We start from the raw sequence: 21,962 nt of genomic DNA on the forward strand, positions 1-21,962 counted from the left end.
TTTGTTTTTATCCTTCAGTGGTCTTTATAAACAGGTTTCACCATTAATGGTCTATGCAATATTATAATGTGCATTATTTGTTTTATTCTATTTGATGACCTTACCATCTTGTCTTCCCCATAGGGTCAAGATCTTCTGGGTTAACCTGTGTGAAACCAGGGATCTGCTCTCACCTGCTGACAAAGGCCACTTTACTTTTCATCCTTAAGTGGTTTTTATGAACAGGTTTCACTGTACATTGATCTTTGCAACATTGTAATGTGCATTATTTGTTTTATTATACTTGATGACCTTACCATCTTGTCTTCCCATGGGGTCAAGATCTTCTGGGTTAACTTGTGTGAAACCAGGGATCTGCTGCGTTGACATGTAGTAACAGCCATGGAGGACGTCCGCAGCATGGATACGATTGTGGTCTGCAAGAATGATGATCATAGATATTGGATTATGAAAAAAATAACTTCAATTTAAGCTTCGGTTCATGATGTTTGCTTTTGATATAAAGTGGAAGATAAAAATATTTCGAACATGCTTTTATTCGGCACCATTTTGGGATTGTGATTACAATGGTAATGGTGGTGATGATTATGATGATGGTGATGATGATGGTGATGATGATGATAATGACGATGATAATGACGATGATGATAATGACGATGATGATAATGACGATGACGATGAAAATGACAATAAAAATTTCTCAATTTGTTTTGATGATTCACAACAAATGAGATACGCATTGATTTGGGAAAATTAATCACAAATAAAAAGCATATTTCCAAAAAAAATAATTATGAATTTTCTAGATCTCATATCGTCTAGGTAGTAAGTACAATCAGGGTGATACCCTTCATATCATCAATCAACTATTATTTTTTACAAATAAATGTGTATATCTGCCACAAGCAATATTTTCCTGATATTGTATCACAATTTGTTCCACATTTTTTATGACTGCTACACAAAATGTCCTTAACATAGGATTTTTTTCTTACAAAGGACTGTAAAGAACATTGATGAAAGTTTTTTTTTCTTTTCCCAAGTCATGCTAATTAAATTTGAGAAGTAAAATCATTCCCTGAGTTACTAAAACTTGAAAATTGATAATGACTGAAAATGATTGATACTGAAATGATACTCACAAGGTTTATGCCTGTAGCCGCATTCCAGCGCTCGGAAATAATTCATGAATTCGGGGAGTGAGATTCGGAATGTTTCAAAGATGCCAGCATCGGTGAACAATCTGTATGCAACCTGGTGGGGGAAAAAAGCAAGGGGTGTTGATTACAGTGATACAACCAATATGTAAGACTGGGTGACACAAAATTTGCTCCTGCGACAATTGCTCTGTCTTGATAACTCAGAGGGCGCACGGTTATGGTAAGGATTGTAATAGAGTATTTGGTCTAGAATAATTTTAAAGATAAGGATTAAGGTTTATTTGAATAGTTTTAGAGTTTAGGTTTTATGTTTGGCTTGACACACAGATAATCCATCAGAGCAATTGTTGCCAGGACAAATGTCATAGAAAAAATGTCAGGGTTGATTGTAACTTTTTGTACATGATCTGCCAGAGATTTACAATTATGCTTGATTGTAAGATTGATTGTATTGTTTGCTGTAAAATGGTCCTGGTGTGTGTTCAATAAAGCTGTTCATAAGTTAGGAGCGACTTTAAGAACGACTAGTGAACCTTTTTTATGCGCTAAACCTTCACCAACGAATATTTTGGTGTACGGTATAACGTTTACAAGAAAGGATCACCAGTCATTCTTAAAGTCGCTCTTAACATTTCCCAGGTGGGTGTTTCATTAAGCTTTTCTTAAGAGTGACGTTAAGAATGACTGGTGATCCTTTCTTACATGCTTAATATTCACCAATGGCCATTTAATGGTGGATATCATTTACCATAAGAAAGGATCACCAGTCATTCATAAAGTACTCTTGACTTACTACCAGCTTTATGAAACGTCTCCCAGTTGTGTGTCAAGAAATAAGTAATTTTAACAGCAGCTTAATGAAACACCAACCTGTTAAGATGAATATTGAGGGATGGGATATTGCTTTATATAATTGTAAAAAGAAGTAAGTGGCATTGGTAAACGTCTCATTTTTCTGACATTGTAATACTAGAAAGATATTGACAACATTTATCTCAGCAGTTTGAGAGTTGATGACCAACTTTGGGCCAGAAAAAGACCACACTTAAGTACATGTACAATAGGAAAACATCAATACTCAAGTATTTTTATATATCATTCTCTCCCCCCCCCCCCCCCCTCCTTCTTTCACTCATCCCTCACTTACTTGACTAAGTACTTGGTTGTCTGATAGTTCTGAGATTTGAAATATGGGGAAGTCCCATTCATCCAACCTTCCTAAGAGCTCCCGGCACTCTTCATGTGTTGGATCTAATTCTTCTATTGCTTCATCTGCTGCTAACTCATCATCCTAAATATAGGGATGGATAGATTAAAAGAAAGATGGATGGATGGGTGGATGGATAGATGAAAGGAAAGATGGATGGATGGATGGATGGATGGACAGATTGAAAGATGGATGGATGGGTGGGTTGATGGATGGATGGGTGGACAGATGGATGGACATGAGGGTGGGTGGATGGATGGATGGATAGATGGGAGGATGGATCGGTGGGTGGATGGATGGATGGATGGAGAGATGGATTGATAAATAAACAGAATAAATAGACAGACATACAGATTTTCAAATAATTTGATAAATTTAGTAGGTAGATAAATGTCAAACAATATAATAAAGCGATTAGATGGGTAAAGAAATAGCCAGTTAGATGGATACACTGTATATAAGAATTCAGATAGATTAATAGACTCAATTTCAATGTGATTCTATTCAACAGAATCTATTCGTCAATGATAATTATAAAACAGATAGAATCATGAACAAAGATTGGAACATCAAGTTTACCACCAAAAGATTATGTACATAAATGTGCTTCCATGATTTTAACAAAGCATTTTTTTATATCAAATCAATGAGTAGATAGGGACTGAGCAAAATAATGCATATTTGTTTTCATTTAACCATTCAAATTGTTTGAATTTTATTAGTGTTCGTTCTTCATGTTCCATACCTGTTCTTCCGTCGCTTCCGTAATCGCGACGTCTTCCGTTGGTATTGTCCTTGCCATACCTTCTTCTATAATAGTAGCATGTTCGCTTATAGTGACACTACCTCTCTTTTTGCTGCTCCCCCGAGGTTTAAGAGAGGACCCATGTGAAGCGGGTTCATCACTTTTCTCTATATTGTTTGTATTATTATTGTCTGTTGGAGCAGCGGTGGTCTCACTGTCTTCCACATTCTCCGATGCGTCTTTCGCAGCTTCGTCGGGCGTTATCGTCAGCGTTATCGGCTGATTTGATAGCTCCTCCAGCCGCGACGTGTCATCGTCGCTCTCCTCCGCCGCGTCCAACGTGTCGTCTAATCGAGGCGATTGTCCATTTTCGGTTTTGAGTAACGTGGGCACCGAACTGCCGCCGAGGGATCCCCGCAGCGAGGATGACCGTAATCCCTTACCATCGGGAGGCATTAGATTCGGGGATGGGGAACGTTGACCGAGGCCTCCCGTTCCAACGGAAAACGACCTTGACTTAAGAGAGCCGTCTCCGCCTCCTTGCCGCAATAATGGGGCGGGGCTACTTGAACGACTATTGCCTGGGCTTGGGGATGACGTGAGATCACGAGAATGACGGAAGCTGGAGCTGCGTGTCCTAAGGGGCTGGGGTTCTAAAGTAGGCATACCTACAGAGAAAAGATAATCATATCAATAAATCAAAGACAGTTAAGGTCATCCAGGAGAAAAATAAAATGTGGCCGCTGTAGACAGGTGGCCTTTATAAACAGGCTCTATAACACACATATTAAATGGGATTCAATTTTGGTGGCCACTAAAGGCAGGTTTTCACTATAACGGGTGGCTGCTAAGACTGTTTTAACTGTATAGGATAAATAAGGACCATCTGATATAAGCTTAAAGGGGAAGTTCACCCTGACGAAAAGTTTGTTGTAAAAATAGTAAGAAAAATTATGAAAAATATTGGCAAAGGTTCGACGAAAATCCATGTAAAGATTACGAAAGTTATGAGAGTGTTAATTTTTGGATTTGTGATGTCATAAATGAGCAGCTGCCCCATACATGTATGTCATGTAATATAAAATGCATGAATTTCCTTTTGTTTATTGGTTCCTGATGACTTATTTTTGTTTTCTCTTCATGATCGGATGTGAAATTAATTTTCTATTGATATGAAAAAGGTACAAAAAAACATTTTCAATTTCTGGGAAAATGACACTTCTTTGATTTTTTACCAATCGCTATGTAGGAATGCTGCTCGCATATGACATCACATAATGAAAATTCTAATCTTTGATGGCTTTTTTCCAACCTTCGGCAACATTAATTATTATTTTTTCTGCTATTTTTACAATAAACTTTTTGTCAGGGTGAACTTCCCCTTTAAGCTTGCATTTAGACCAAGCAAGCTCTCAAACACTGTTACATGCAAATTTGGCTGCAACGGTGTGTTTGAGGTGATGTTGCCAATTTGGGGAAGTGTCAAGTAACATTTGAACAACACGAGAGGGTTGTCCCGATTCTGTCCCTCTGACACACTAACACACATGCACAGTATCCCCATCCTCTCCAGGCGTTTCTCTGTTGACGTCGTAAACAAGGAGCGATGACGTAGCCACCGCTTTCAACAAGAGGAAACGACGTAATTGACTTGCATGGTCGCTGGAAAACGTCAGTCAAAATCTGCCTAATTCAGCCAATTTTGCGATACTAAGGACGCATGGCTATGCAGGCAGCTGATAACGTATCAGCCACATACAAAATATCCTGAAGTTGGAATATACAGTTCTTCTTTTCATGCAAAGAGAATAAGCATGCGATGTACATGTATTTTTGCTTAAAATCGATAAATTTATACCTGTAAAACTTCACCCAAGCAAAAACATGAACATGTAGAGCAGGGCTTGATTCAATCCACAGTAGTAGTTACTGGTGGTGGGTTAAATGGCTTCACTCAACCACTTACTGGACTTGGTGATATGTCGTGCCCCTTTTTAATATTCTATGTTTGCATTGCGATATAGAAATTTGCCCTATAAGGAATGGACTTGCCCTTAAGTATTCAAATTTCCAGCTGGTATAATATACAAATATGTTCAGACTGTACAAGAAAATCATTGAAAAAAATTCCTATCACAATTTTAACAGTAATAAACAAATATAGGTGTTATATGAACGAAAGGAAGTAGATGATTCCACAAATAAAATGTTTTTTTTACTGTATCAAAACATTTCATACAATTGAACTTTTGGCTTGAATACATAATAAATTGAGTTCTTTATGACAAACATTTCACGCTTTACTTAATTCAAATATCACTGTTTTGTGAATTAAGCAAAACTATAACTTGGAAGATATTTCTTGTGTGATATTTGCCTTTGCTGAAAATATTTATAATACATATAAGTTTTACATGTGCGCTTGTTTGAGTTATTTCTTGTTATTCAAATCAACTTATTAGATATAATTGATGTTGTTACTATCATTATTAGCATAATTATATTTGTAAAGGCCACTGCACACCTTATGACTGTTCGCGATCCGATTTCGGAACAAACAACACTTTGCTAATTTTCTGAAAATGTGAATGGAACATATCATTTTATTTGAGGTTAAAATCAAATGAAAGAATACTAATATTAAACCATTTTGAAAGATTGCAAACCTTTATTTTGGAGTAAAGACCAAATTGGTTTCAAATCGTAGCCAATCGTACGACTGCTATGACGTCATTACCACTAGATATCAAATTCGCTTTTATTCTTAGGATGATACAGGTAGCATAGTCACAGACCTAAACATATGTATTCGTACGACGATTTCGAAAATTACACAGTAAGATATTCTAAGTCTCAATGTTAGCATCAAATTCTACAACTTTTATTCTGAAATCGGGTCGCAGACCAATCGTAAGGTGTGCGGTCGCCTTTGATCGATCTCCTTCACAGCAAAAACTGAACTGTTCTTTTTTTATGGGGGGGGGGGGTTGTTAGACATTCTTAGTTCGACACATAGGTTTTACTCCATCAGATTTGGCTATTACTGTTTAAAAACTTTGGTGCGTTGTTCAATCTCTGTGGTGTAATTTTAGCACCCCAGGGTACACACGTCAAGGAACACCAACCGATGTAAATTTTGCTTATATCAGTTTATAGAGTGTTTGTGATATAGACCCACCTGTTGGCTGTTACTTTAACTAACACTATGATAATGTGGTCTTGTTCAATCTCTAAGGGGTAATCTTAACACCCAGGGTACAGGCCTCTCGGAACAGCAACCAGTGTTCAGTTTTAACAATGATAGTGATATTCATTAGGGTGACACGACATATGCTCCTGCGACATTTGCTCCGGTCGCAATATCTCAGAGGGCATAGCGTTAGAGTTAGGATTGCAATAGAGTTTTGTTCAGAAAGAAATTAGTGTTTATTTATTTTTGGAGGTTCATATTTGGCTTAACATGCAGATTTTCCATCGGAGCAATTGTCGCCAGAGCAAATGTCATGAAACCATTTATCAGACCTACCTGTTGCTGAAGTAGTAGTAGTCCAAGTAGTAGACATCCTTCGTATCAAGCTAGGTGGTAAACTTCTTCTTAATCTCTGTATGAAAAAAACACACAAAGTCAGCATGTCAATTATTACTTAAAGCATAACAAAAACCAGCAGTCTTGGATAGCGCCATCTTAAGTCCTCATTTAATCAAATATGGCCAGGTTCTTGAACCCATAATGCAACATCCTGAGCAGCGTAGTCTAAATAGTAGGATTATTGGTAATAAAGGACCACTTGGATGATAACACACTGCATTCACTATTCAATACATTCATACAGTAAAATTATTAACATTACCAAGTAGGAGAACATATCCTTTCTTATTAAAGTAAAATTATTTCAGTTTTCCTGTACATATGATAGCCTCATTTATCCTCTGTATTATGAATAGTTAGCTTTAAAAAGTTATATGAATCCATTAGTACTAATCGGAGCAAATTGAGAACACAAGTCTTAGTATGATATAATAATATGATGGCGCTCCTCAATCTTTCCAGATTACACATGCCAGTCCCTTCGATATGATATGTATCTATATTTTGCACTACATTCATTATGTTTGAATATTGTTGTATATAATCATTTGATCTCGTAATGTATACTTTGTTTATATTTCATGTATTTTTAATCATGAATACAAACCAACTTTCGGAAGTAACACATGGCCTCACCTTTGGTAATGATAGAGGGCGCTCTCCTACATAGGGTGAATCGTCAATGTCTGACGTGTACATGCTCTCGCTTAGCGCCACCAATGGGCTGATCTTGGGCCTCTGTAACGTGTTATAGTTAGTAGGCGGGCTCAAGAGGGAACTAACCGCCTTCAAACCGCTGACAACGTTCGGTGGGAGGGTGGAGTCCGCAAGCATGTCCATGATGAGGCCGTGCGCCTCCTGCATGACGGCCACGTCTACCACTGAATTGCATACCTGGAGAAAATTAGAAAAAAAGCGGGAGAGAGAAATATCATTAATTTGGGTCTTTGTTATTTTATATGAGAAATCCGCCGATATACGTGAAGTGTTCTTAGGCACCTGTCTTTCCAGAATAATTCCTGACCAGGGCTCCGTAACACAAAGATTAGCGATGAATCACAAATAAACTGATCAATCGAGATCAATGTTACACGCGCATTTGGTTTAAAATACTGACTAGGGACCAATTAATACGATTCTTTCATATTTGCAATCCATCATAAACCTTTGTGTTATGGAGCCCAGAACATATCCTGGGGAGGGTTTCATTTCACAGACAGATGTTATACTGAAAAACCTTGCATCTTATTGGCCGAGAGCAAATTAGCAAGTGAAAATCAGTGACAAAATTTTTCATGAAACATCCCCCTTGCAGGCCTACTAAAATATGAAGTGGAATGATCTCTCTTGTTAAGATAACACAGGAGTATTTCAGGTAAGGTACATGTACCAGCCCTGATTTCAAAAATTATCAGTACAGATGCAAGAGTAGCCTATAACTTGTCATTAAATGTACATTGACATTGGACCAAAATATACCCATCCACTCAGCCAGAGTCCATAGCGGCCAAACAAGATAAACACCTGGCAATGGGGCATGGCCAATTTCCAGTTCGGATTTGGTGATGGGAGTGTGCATGGGACAACTAACATCTTTGGTTGTTAATTCAACACTCTGGTGTTTTGTTCAAATTCTAAGGTGTAACTGTAACACCTTAGGGCATGGTCATCCACAGGGACACCAACTGGTATCAGTTTGAACAATCCAGTTTATAGTGCAGTGTAATGGACACTGGCAATCACTCAATCACACACGACGTAATACTGGTCTGTTAGGAAGCATGTGGACACCCGATGCAATTGGAGGGCTATCTGAGGTCATTATTAATTAATGACCACACTTAAGCAGCCAGACAGTCTGTCTGCCGTTAAATCTGGGCACGTGCCAAAGACAATGCTTTGGGATTAAGAAGATCATCCCTAATTAATAATATCAAGAGTGACAAGTAGTCAGTGCCCCCTATCCACAACAAGCTTCAGAGCTGAAATAGGAAAGTTTTAATGTCTTATATTTCTATTGTGACTTGACATTCATTGCACTTTCTTGCAGGGTTAAGGCCTCTTCACTACTTCTCAATTATGCTTTTCACACTGCACATATTTTCCTTATCCCGTATAAAAAAGTAGCCTCACCAGTTTCCCAGGGTTAAGCTTAGCTCACTTCGGTTTCACACCACGTTTTAGCAAAGTGGGCTAGCACAGTAAATAGTACGGTACTATCTGGCCCTGCAAAGAAGCAGGGTTAGCTCACGGGGGCCACTTCCACTGACGAGTGGATACCATGTGCTACCATGGGGTCTCGAAAAGCACCCTAAACACGTAATTTCCACCCTTATCACATTACGTACGTTACGTGCCCTATCTTGAAAAAGACATACTTTTTACGTGTTTTTTGGTCGCGCATGTTATCCACTCGGGGGGGGGAGGTTAGCTGGCTTGTTGCAGTGCTAAGAGATGTAGTTTCCTTTGCCCAGTTTCGTAGAAATGAAACCGGGCTAAGGAGAAGTGGGGCTAAACCTTAGGCAATCACATCTGGGGTTAAGGATAGTATGGGGTTGAGGAAATGCAGTGTGAAAAGCATAAATGCTTCTGTGATTTGCATAACTGCAAATGCAATATAGAGAGTTTACGTAATTTGCCATGATGTATTACAGAACAATAGAGCACCTGTGCATTACACCATCAAAATGATGTAATCAGAGCTTCATCATACTGATATTTATGGTTGTCCCCCAACATGGCTGCTTATTATAAAGCTCTATAGGCCTCTCGTTTCTTAATATTTCCCAACAGGCACGTGCACAAGGCTGCCTTGTTAAGCTCTATAGGTTTCATATCTGTAAATATTTCCCCACAGACACGCGTTAATAGCGATAGGTGTTGTTGGTCAGTTGTCAAGTCTCCAGACTTTGAATTAGAAGCACCAGGCTTGAATCCCACTGAAGCACAATTTGCATCCTTTGGACAAGGCTTTATCTACATTTGCCACTCTTCACCCAGGTTTAGTAAATGTGTACCGTAAGGGCACTAGTATTCAACCCGTTTGGAGAGTTTCCTCAAAAATATGGAAATATAGAGTTTACCTGAATTTCAGACCTGTCTTATTTCCAAGAGCAAATGCTGGTTATTCTTTTTCCGTTATTTTTTTTCTTCAACCACTCGACTGTGTGTGCGGGTGATCGAATTATACGGCGATGGTTTTTGGCACTAGTATTCAACCTAGCGATGAAAGATGGCCCTCTCTCTCAATCTGCCCTTGTCCCATCCACCTATGGACTAGACCATTTGAGATGAGACCAAACAGGGAATTAATCAAAGCCAGAGACTTACTTAGATCTAGATCTAATTTAGCAATCTAAACCCTTTTGAGATTTGGTATCCTCACTAGGTTGAATACTAGTGCCATTCAGTGCAAAAGGCCATCACCGCATAATTCGACCCTCCGCGCATACAGTCGACAGATTGATTAAGAAAATACCGACAACAGATTACCCTTGAAATAGCAAAGGTATGAAATTAAGATAGATTCCCTATTTCTAAATATTTTGGGGAATATGTCAAAATCTTTGAATTATGCCGGGTTGAATGCTAGTGCCCATACGGTACCCAACAAAAAGAAAGTCCTTGAACGCTTGAGCACTCGATAAGAATTATCATGCCAAAGCACGGGTAACAGCATACAGTGCCTAGAAACATTCTATTAAGCGCTATACAAATGTTGATTAACATTCTTTACTTTTTTTCATTAACAAATGGTCATATAAAATGAGGATTAAAATAGGAGGACTAATGTTCACAACAAAAGAACCAGTAGAAAGGTAGTTGTGGTATGATATCTTTTTACATTTATTCAAATAAACTTGTTGTTGAGCATTCTTCAGGATTGATTTCCCATAATTCAATTTTTCATCCCCCCAAATATTGGAAAATCAAATAACAATCATTGCTACACTAAGCCCCCCCCCCCCCTCTCCCGAAAAAAGAATGATGAATCAACAATAATTATCTAGGGTATTTTTTTTCTCCAAAAACAATGCCAGACTCTGCAGTCTTCTATCAAGTTCCAGTAAACATGATTCTCTTAAAGGTGAATGATAGTAGTTGCAGGAAAACACTTATTTCGTGAGAAAGTCTGTAAAACCAAGGTTAAGTATGAAAGCGTAGATCTAGATCTGGTACAGTTACATAAACTGAACTTTATGAAATCATAAAATCTAAGCTGAAATACGATCACACTGAAGATCGTCTACACAGACAGGCACACATGCGACAGTGTATTATTATTACTGGAATAAAGACCAAACGGAAGTGACCGAATCCGCGCTTATTTTGCTTATTTCTCAGCAATTACACAATTTCTTCCAGATTCCTTTGGCACATATTACTTATTCATACAAACAGAAACTTGGATGGTCACTATATTAGATTCTGTAAAAAGTCATTTTGAGATAGTTACCAGAACTGGAATTCATCTTTAAAGTATAAATTTAAAACCACATAACTGTCTGCAATTACTGTGATCTTCTTTGCTATTACTTTCAAATATTTATCAATATCCTTCATGGTTTTTTTCACCAGGAAACAGTAATTATAGACAGCTGAGTCTGTGCTGATCGCAGCACCCCTCCAACCCCTTTAGCATTGCAAAACAGTGGTACAACGATGTATCACTGAAAATCAACCCTCTCCAACCCCCTTTAGCATTGCAACACAGTACTTTGATGACGTATCGCTGGAAATGAAGACTGGACAGGAAAGACTGAAAAATCACATAAACGATATGAGAAAAGGGCACAGTTCAACTTGCGCTACTAGCTGAACAACATCATCATCATTATATCATGACTTTTAAGGTTTCCCTTAAAGCCCCCATCACACTTATTCCGAATCAAGCAGAATTGGCCTGAATGAAAGGACTATTGTTTGACCACCAGTTGGTCATTTAAATCTACTTCGAACACCGTTTGAAATTACCCCTTGAATGTTTTGAACATGACCAAAACCTTCGGGACGGCCAAAAGAAATGCCAAACATATTTCGAATGCACTCAGAATGCAGTCAGAATATTTAGAATGCGCCGAGAACGTCCAAGAATGTAGCACGAATTATCAATCTGACTCCATTGCGGTTCATTTTGACTAGTGTATGATGATTCACCTGGTCAATTTACTGAATTTCAACTCCAGTTTGGTGAATAAATAAGTTCCTCTCAAAAATTTCTAGATATTTTGAATATTTGTTTCATTCAAGCTTCTACTTGATTCCTGCTGATGCCGAATAAGTGTGATGGGGGCTTAAGATTTGGTTAATCAGTGACTTCTAATTGGTTTATTCATCGAGTTTAAATTACTTGCTCCTATTCAATGAGTTCTGTCTAACTCTTCATCTATGAAATGAATTTTAATCCTCACTAAATTTTTGGTTTATTCATTGAGTTTTCACTGACATCTTGGTCTACACGATCCTATCAGGGATTGGACCTAGATCTTATAAACTCATTAGTCTATTCAATGAGATCTCAAGAATTCCTCAAACGTAAGGAGTACCAAAGTGATGACGTCAGTTGCCATGGTGTCATGGCAGCCTGGTTCTAAACAAAATAATAAACTCAGGGGCCATTTCATAAAGCTGTTTGTAAGCTAGGAGCGACTTTGAAAACGACTCGCGATCCTTTCTTACGTGCTAAACCACCGCCAATTTATTATACCATTTACCACAAGAAAGGATCATCAGTCGTTCCTTAAGTCGCTCTTAACTTACGAACAGCTTTACATGAAACGGCGCCCTGTTATGCCTCTCAGAGTGATGGTAACAACAAAACACATCAACATTTTTGCAAATACAAAAGTGTATAGACGATCGTGCAGCTGCGACTCGATTTAGAACGAGCCGTTTCGTTGTCATGACATTGTGATGCCACACATGGGTACTCTATGGGTGCTCACTAAACTGTTTGGTCTATTCAAGGAGTGTTCAGTACCTCATTGGTCTGAAGGGTCATACAATAACTCACATACCCTGCGGTCTATTCAACAAGACATCAGTAATTCTTCAGTCTATTCATTTTCGCCCATTTTGTCCATTGTCTGGAGCGGATGAAAATGGATGGAGCCATCCCAACATTTTGCTTGTCCACTGTATCCCTTATAAATAGGTTTTGTGTCCATCGGCCAGTGGGACAAGGCCTTTTAGGGTCAAGGACCCCAAAATACTACACTGTCAGCATTTGTAGGGCAGTGCCCAGTTTATCCTAAATGTTAATTCCTCAATTATCAACACATGTGGGATGGAAACGGAAAAGGTGCTGTAGGAGAAGGTGATTAAGGATTTCATAGCAATTTAAGAACATCCATTCATCCAAACTTTCGTTTTTGTGATATAAGGTCAAGGACCCCCAAATACTACACTTTCAAATTTGTAGGGCAGTATCAATTTCTTAATAACACATGTGGGATGGGAAAGGTATAGGCATCCAGACGGACGGTAAATGGACCGAGAAGGTGATTTACGAATCTACAGCAGCTTAAGAACATCCATTAATCAAAACCTTCCTTTCCTTATATTAGGGTCAGGGGCAAATATTGTTAACAAGGTCGGTTAGTGATGCACTCACTGAAGGAAAACAACTGGCAAAAGGATATGATGAAATGTACCCTTGACCTGGGGAGGGTTTCTTAAACAAGGTTTGTCAGAGTTTTTTAAGTGACTAATTTGCTCTGGGCCAATCAGGTGCAAGGTATACAGTAGCTTCTAACTGAAAGTCAGTGAAAATGACTGGCTATTAGTTTCATGAAGTGCTCTCAAGAAGCTCTATTCAGTCACATAACCTATCAAGTTCACAGGTTTTCCTTTTCTTGATAGACATGTAGAGATGACCTGCCCTAGTTGTAGGTGATCTTCAGTCTGTCCTGTGTTTCTTTTCCTAATTATCATCAAACTCTTGTTAACTCTAAGACACAAACTTCTTGTGTCCTCACTTGCGCTAAAACCAGTTTACCGAGGCGAAGCAATCTTGAAAACTACATCCAGAGGTGGTTTTCTGAACTTGTTTGGAAGATTGCTTTCAGGACCGCTTCCATTGTTCTCATTACGCGTTAAACAAGTTACCACTTACATGTAACTGTAGTTTCCAGTAAACTAGTTTTAGGAATGTAATGAGAATGGTGTCTTCCGATGCGAAGCGATCTTGAAAACTACATCACGAGGTGGTTTTCCAAACTGGTTTGGAAGAGCACTTCCAAGACCGTTTTAACCGTTCTCACTAAGCGCTGAACTAGTTTCCACTAAACTAGTTTCCAGTAAACTACTTTTAGGAACGTAGTAAGAACAGCCTCTGTAAGAACTTAAAAAATGATCTGTGGTCACTGCAGGAATGGGAAAGAAGGCACACTTCTTCCGTTCAGCATTAATTGCTTGTCCTCCAGTTAAAACAACAGAACAATTCATGTTTTTTGATTTAACAACATGGGGCGACCTGACCTGGGGAAACTTGGAGAGAAAAACGGAGGAAAGACACCAACCAAGGGCAAGGATGCTGTCTAAGATGTTGCCTATGGTTAGAAAGTTTCTTGGAAGATTTCTCTTTTCCCGACAGTATGACTCAAAACTATGAAGGAAACTTTGCAAGCTAACTGCTTAAAGAAGCTAGCAGTCCCATGTGCTCTTTTTTGTGGGGCCTCTGAACAGCGGAACCTGTACTGAGCAACACTGTTTGAGAAACGTTCTAGACATGTAGTCCCATGTGCTTTGATCCAGGGGGCCTATAGTGGGCAGAGAGATATGAGTTCGGCGACTAAGAATGAGGTCATCCTGTCTGTGCAGGTAGTCTATGGTTACATTAAAACCCTCCCTAGCTTTCCCCTCCCAACCCCTAGAATCAGGGTTTCCAAAGATGCATGATTAACAACATGAATGTCTGTGAGCAATTTTTTTTATGTCAGTCATTAAAATGAAACATATTTAACTTTAAAAATTCAAACATGAACTCACTTGTGATCCTTTCATAAAGCTTTTTGTTAGTATATGGTCACTAAATCTGTTATAAGCTTATGAAATACTTGCATCTAATTGGCTGACAGCTTCTAAATCAATTTTTTTAAAGGTGGTGTGAAACACTCCCGTGAACTGCCCTACATGTAGCACTCATGATAAAAACCATAAAAAAAGTGAAGTCATAAATGAAACATGACCTGTTTTCAGAAAGCATGCAGTCAAGTTCCTAAAGAAGATGAAAAGATCAATTTGACCATGAAGTGGGTCAAGTTAGAATCTTTTAATCCTCTCCTGCCAAATTGAATTTGGTCACTACTGCATGATAATAAGCAGAATCTAGATCTAGGCCCTATATTTCTTCCTTTATTTTTTTTTTACTTCATTTGCAGCCAGGACCGAAGTGCCAAATATTCCAAGGAATCAAAATAGTCCAGTCCACTGTGGTTTGAAAGCAAACATGGAAGTGATTTAACTTTCATACTTTCATCAAAATCACATAATTAGAGAATGCCCCCATCCCCCCCCAAAAAAAAAAAAATAAATAAATAGCAATAATCAGACACTATGTTGATCAGTTAATTTGTGTGGTCTCTTTTTTTATCAGCAATCACTGCAAATAGTTTCACTAAAACTAAAATTACATATAAAGAATATTTGTGTTTTCAGTTAGAACTATAAATGGTAAACCTAACGAGCCACTCTGCACATTTCTGAATAATTTGATAGAGGTTATTTCAAAGTTATGATTATCTTTTGAAGTGATGAATACACATAGCTGTGATTTTTTTTTCTTCTTTTTTCATATCATGCTCAGATTACTCTAGAAAATATTTAGTAAAGCTGTGTCTCCATAAACAAGAGTAAATTCTGGTGATAAATAATGCTGGGCCCTGATCGGCTTTGAAGGACCAACTTTTATGACTAGCAGAACATTCCCCTACAGAAATTTAAGTGTGCCGCTTGCTAGTAACTAGCATGCAACTAGCAGGGTGCTCGCTTAATAAGCGAGTGCATGCTAGAGAACAGTCCCTGCTCGCTAAAAGATCGCTTAACTATTACTCTGCACGCATATTACACGCTTATTAAGCTAGCCGCATGCTAGTTACTAGCATACCACAAGCTTGCGCAAGCTAGTCGCACAATTGCCGCAAGCTTGAAAATTTCTGTAGGGGTTTGTATCTCAAAACACTCTCTATTCTAAGCTCTCAGGAAAATCCTACCAATAAATTCCACAACTGGACATGGCCCACTCTTTTCCTTCACAATATGAAGTAATTTTCCTGTATAAAATTATGACATGAAAAGGTCTCTTCTAGCATTAACAAGTTGTACAGAATGGTACAGAACCAAATTTTGAGCATGCACTATTATGTAAACCGACCTTATGCACTGGACAGAACCGCCAATTCTCAGAACATCCTGGAGAGCCATCACCACAGCCGGTCCAGGACTTCGTCTGCTTCTGACGCACTGTCCTACGGGTCATGGAGCTCCTGGCGAGACCACTACTGAGACTACCTCCACTGGTCATGCTGGTGGCTCGACTGACAACTTGACGGGAACTGTTGGTATATCCTGGCATGGATGCTGATCGATAGACCCCAAGATGTCCACCAACCATACCTCCTCCAAGGTAACGATCATCAAGGTGGCCAGGATGAAGCTTGGTCCTTCGATCATTGTCAATCATATCCAGGAGTTCCTTTTGGTTTTGTTCTCCGGAAGTGGCGCTGTTCCCGATTGGTGGCTTGGATTCATCATCGGTTACTATAATACGTGTGGACATTGTTGTTGACTGATCAACAACTTCAGGCTTTATTTTTTCTACGAGAGCATCGCAGCTCATCTTATCATTTTTCTTTTGTGTCCCAACTTCGGACATTGCAGCAATTTGATCATTTTTCTTCTGTACCCCAAAGGTGGACCAGCCATCGATTTCCTGACCTTTTAGAGAACCATCTGATGATTTTCCAGAGTTCTTAACAGGGGAAGAATCAGTTTTTGATTTGTCTCTTGTATCATTATGACTGACATCTTTTGCTTCGAATTCATGAGTTGCAATTGGCACTTGCTTCTTTGGACTTTCAAAGACATCACAATTCTTTCCTTTTCCATTCATACGTATTGGCAGCTCTGGAGACTGGTGGGCAATTGACAGTTTATCATGCTTTTTACGACGTGTCCTTGCAGGTAATTCTGGAGAACTCTGTCCAGCAGAGTCAAGACTGTCTTCAGAATGGAAAAATCCCTGTGGAGAAATCGGTGACATCTCTAGCGATGTCTGCCTTCTGAATTCCACAGAGTTGCTGCCATGCTTCACTCCTAGAACCAAAGGGGTCAGGTCTGGTGACTTGGGTCCAATGGAAGTTGTGTCCTCAGAGCTAGCAGCTCTTCTCCTGGAAGTCTTTGCAGGTAATTCAGGTGATGGTGGTTCATCACCTTTAGATTTGCAGCCATTGAAATGTTTGTGGTGTAGATTTGGATGGGACATAGCGCCGGTTCTTCGACGATGAGCATAAGCCTCTCTCAGCTGGACATGCCCATTGGAATCCTTAGAACTTATCACTGGAGGTGAGCCAGAGTGCACTGGTGTAAGGGGATCATGGGGCTTGTCCATCTCACAACTCTTTCCTGGAGTAGGTTTCTCTACAGAATTTGTTCTTTGAAACCTTGAATCCTTATTTGGACTTGAGGAGATTTGATGATGTGTATCTTTTCCTTTATGCTTTGGGGACCCAGGATCCTGCAACCTGTGCTTATCCTTTGTCTTTGGGGAGTGATGTCCATGACTGGGATGCCTACCTGTCTCTTTTGACTTGGGAGATTTCGGAACTTCAGCATGATGTATATAAGATTCCTTCTTTGGAGAAATTGGCCAATAGTTAAAGTGGGAATCCTTGATCTTTGGTGATTTAGGAGACATTGGAGATCTTGGCGAGTGTGGCCCATTCGAATTGTGTATGTATGATTCTTTGTGTCTCGGAGATCTTGTGGAATCTGCAAGATGCATGTAGGACTCCTTGGTTTTGGGTGAACATGGGGCATCATGACACCTCTGTTTCTCCTTGCTCAAGCGGAGACCATCCCTACTGAAGAAAGTCCCTTTCCCATCTTGAAAATTGGGATGGGCTTCTGCAAACTTTCCATGGTGGTTTGAAGCAATATCGATCGGATGGGGTAAGTGTTTTGGTTCCCTGCCCGATCTAGCACCACTTAGATCTGGTTGATCCTTGCTTTCCTTGGAGTGTGTCCGCATATGCTCATGAGAAAGTGATCGCTTGGCCTTCTTCCCCGATCCATGAGGATGGTTCAGCTTGGGACTATGAGCCTGCATGGTCCCCTTCTCCAAGCTTCCTACAGTGTATTCAGAATGCAACATTCATCTCTGAAACTACTGTCCAATATGCCAATAACTGCAAACAGATTGAAAATTTTCAATTAAACATGAAATCCATGCAGAGTAGTAAAACTCCGACACTGATGGGGTGAAATTTCAACACCTTCCTGTTCAAGATACCTTTTATCACAGCACATCCAACTCGTGTCAAAGTTTAACCAATTTATATGCTTCCTGAAGTCTTATGCACACTAACTATGTAATATATCCTCTAGTCACAAGTTCTAAACCCAGATATTTTTCCCCTGAAACTACGTAAATTGTGTGTTGGCAATGTTGTAGCCTCCTTGAAAAAAACCTCAATACTTGGCAAGTCATGCACGTTCACCAAGCACAGAAACTTGAAGTGATATGTGACGTTGACAGCACCACATGACTGTCTAAGATCTATCCAGATAAAAACAAAACAAGTCCCAGTGGCACATCATATCACCATGATCTCCATAATCTTTGTAAGGAAGTCCTCATCAACGTATTCATCACATCCCATGACATTCATTAGCTAAGCAGCAGTTAGTCGTATTCCATCCTAGGTTTACAATGTATCATTCCTGTAGGGTAAATATGCTTGTTCCGGCAACTCCTGCAAACTTCTGTAAACAGTAGCATCCAAAAGTGGCATTAAAAAGTTTGAAAGTCCCTACAAGAGAACTTTGAGACTCCTTTAGAAGGGTACAAATCTGAAGTCCTATTCCCAACGGGCATGGAAATCTAACCTACTTCATTGGCTGCAATGGGGAAGTTGATGCATGTTGTGCAGTAGCGGTGTCAGCTGCAGAAGTCTTGCGAGAGTGGGGGAAAAAAAGAAAAACAAGCACAAACTCTTTGGGCCGTACCATTTAGCCTGAGAGGGGGGTTTCCTGCGACAGGAAGCGAGGGTGAACCAGGGAGGAAGTGAATATGTAGTCATTGACAAACTGAATCATCCCAAAGATCAGGGTCCCGTTTCGTAAAGACTCGCTCCGATAGCAAATCCAGACATTCTACAACAAGTTCACTATCAGCCAATTAAATCGCATGATTTCAGTAGCTTATAACTATTCACTGCAAATTTGCTACTATAACAAGTTTTATGAAATGGGCCCCTATGTCTTACTTTTGTTTCTCTCAGTCCCCCCCCCCTCCCCCTCCCTGAACCCTGTTCAACAAAAGGTCATCGAAAGAGGCTTCCACATCATACAACCCCCTTGGATTTCACTGATATACTAAAACCACCCTGATTCATGGACAGAAGATTCATTAATCGAATCACCATCGTCATACTTCGATGGTGTTTAGTCACAAACAATCCCTTTCTTTTGCTTGAAGTTATTTGTGGCCATTACAAAACCGTGACTGTCACATCACACAAAAATACTAATAGATGAAGCGCTGTCATACAATCCAGTTTCGTGTGAACATTCACAAGTCTACTTCAAATGGAAAATTCTTGATACCGTAACACTCTGCAACAATGTTTTCTATAAAATCAATTCTTACAGAGCAACACTATACTTGATTTTTATTTTCTTTTGATGTTATGAAATCTCCATTTCTTTCCATAATTTGTTGAAGACATTTGAGATCTCCGCCTCCCTCTATTCACATTAATGTAATATAGATTTGAATCCTATTTTAAAAAATGAAACAAAATAAAATTCTACAATTGAAATAATTCCGAGCGTTGGATTACAATTTAATAGAAACATTTAATGACCAACCCCTGCTATTTAATAATTTTGTAATATACTTTTTTATTAATTTAGTTAATATCCACTTGATCTATAAGCAGTCGTTCACCTTTCTCAGATAAACTTTTACTACATGGGCTAAAGTACCTATTTGGTCTGTTGTTAATTAGGTCTAATTGTTTTTGTTTGTTTTTTTTGGTCTACAAAACATATGGTATGATAACCACTTGTTTAATTCTCATCTTATCTAATATTCAGTGGTTATATGTAATTTTGCATCACCTTTCATTCCTGTTTACATTTCAAATAAAACATTTGTTAATTAACAGTGCCAATTCGTCTACTGCCAACTTGTCCATTCACAACATGATCTACTTTCATTTGGTCTAATACCATTCCATCCATCAACGTTTCGTCTAACAACCATTTGGTGCAATCATCGCTCTAATCACGATTTCGTCTCACAACCAGTTGGTCTAATATTCATTTCATGTTCATTCATTTTTTTAGTTCAATTAGACAAAATGCTATATGGACTAAATGGCTATTGGACCAACTGGTTATTAGACAGAATGGCATTTACTATATGAAAGTAGCCTATGTGGTGAGTGGATGAACTGATGACAGACCAAATGATAGTAGACGAGTTGGAAATTGGACGAATTGGCAATAAACCAATTTAACCTTTGGATAGTATTCATGTAACGTACACTTGCGCCTGAATTAGCATCGTTCAGTCTAAATTTAAATGATAATGATACAGTGAAATGAATGTCATTATTACTCAGTTTCATGTTTCTTTCTAATGGAACCTTTAGCAGAAGGATGTGCTAAAGGCAGATCATTTACATTTTCAGTGAAAATTTGTAATAATCTACGATTTCCTCTCATAGGAAATTCCTCATAGCGACTCAATACAGAAACTAGACTGTTTGGCAATTAGAGGATCATAATAAAGCAATACTTCCCTATCACGTAATTGAAGTTGGCTGGACTTCTCTACTGTATCTCCAATGATAAAATAGAAAATGAAAAAAGTAAGACTTTACTCAAATCAAATTTTTGATTTATGGTTTGATAGAACTTAAATCTTTGAGATTGAAGTTGTCTTTTTAAATAATGGAACATTTTGTTGTTTTCCACCCATACTTTGCTTATCAAGAAGTAGGCAAATTTGTTTGAATAGAAAAAAACGATGAAAATGATCAAATTATACTTTCACTGAGCATCTAGTGAAACGTCAAGCTATCCTCATGTTTTTTTTTTTTTGCTGCAACAAAATTAGAATAGAATTATTTTCAGGGCAACTGGCCTCACACTGACAGCTAAATAAATATAATAAATCTCAAGCAGGTTGAATTGAAAGGGTAGTCTGATTTCTGCCATTGACTTTAACACAGGACAAAACTCAGGTAAAAAAATACCTGAGTTTTCTCAGGTAAAAATTTTTATGCAACAGGCCCCTGGTGTGAATGCAACCGTCCCACTGTTTTTAGTCTTGGTTGCGAGGCAGCTCGGTGATTCAGGATGAAGTAACAGGAGCACTAGCTAGGCTTCCACAGACAGAGGAACCCCCCTTTTCATATCTGCCCCATCAATGAAATAATTTTCTATATTATTTTGTTTTATTCTTGGTATCCCTTTTTTCAAACATTTGAGGCCTTTTCAGACACCTCTTTCTTTCAGATTACTATAGATGATCTCAATGTTTCATATATTTGTGTTGAAAATAAATGTGTTTCTACCAATCAAACATGCGCTTTCAAAACTTACAATTTTTTTTTGCATTTAAACAAAACTCTTTCTGCAACAAGCCTTGAGAGAAGCATGTGTATAATTATTTTTCTAATATTTGACACCTATGTCCCATAACACAGAGGTTCGTGATTAATCACTATTAACTAGAACTATCACTGAAGGTGATAAATAGCCCATGTACAAAATATGTGCCTTAGACATCATTACCTCAAAACCAATGCGTGATTTGAATTGATTGAAAATTGATGAAGTAATTCAACCCACAATATTTTCATCCAATTTTCACTATATACATGTATGTTATTACCATGGCAACATGATTTCTGACACATTTATATATGTTTTGCACATCTTTACCTCAAGACCAATGTGTGTGCCGAATTTCATGAGAATTGGTTAAAAAAACTGAAGAAGTAGTTGGAACTACAAGATTTCTACCTTATT

At 38.6% G+C, this 21,962-nt stretch overlaps 1 protein-coding gene across 1 annotated transcript in view; it reads right to left on the minus strand.

The window, feature by feature from the left end:
• Positions 1-18,898, minus strand: part of LOC121405746 — a 35,252-nt gene extending 16,354 nt beyond the window's left edge. Inside the window, 7 exon segments of the mRNA XM_041596700.1 lie at positions 297-416; positions 1,143-1,254; positions 2,308-2,451; positions 3,113-3,780; positions 6,639-6,714; positions 7,338-7,595; positions 16,075-18,898. Coding sequence (XP_041452634.1) covers positions 297-416; positions 1,143-1,254; positions 2,308-2,451; positions 3,113-3,780; positions 6,639-6,714; positions 7,338-7,595; positions 16,075-18,072 — 3,376 coding nt within the window. The 5' untranslated portion in view covers positions 18,073-18,898.
• Between the last annotated feature and the right edge of the window lie 3,064 nt (positions 18,899-21,962).

The sequence above is a fragment of the Lytechinus variegatus genome, chromosome 19 (genome assembly GCF_018143015.1).
Source record: "Lytechinus variegatus isolate NC3 chromosome 19, Lvar_3.0, whole genome shotgun sequence".
NCBI lineage: Eukaryota > Metazoa > Echinodermata > Echinoidea > Temnopleuroida > Toxopneustidae > Lytechinus > Lytechinus variegatus.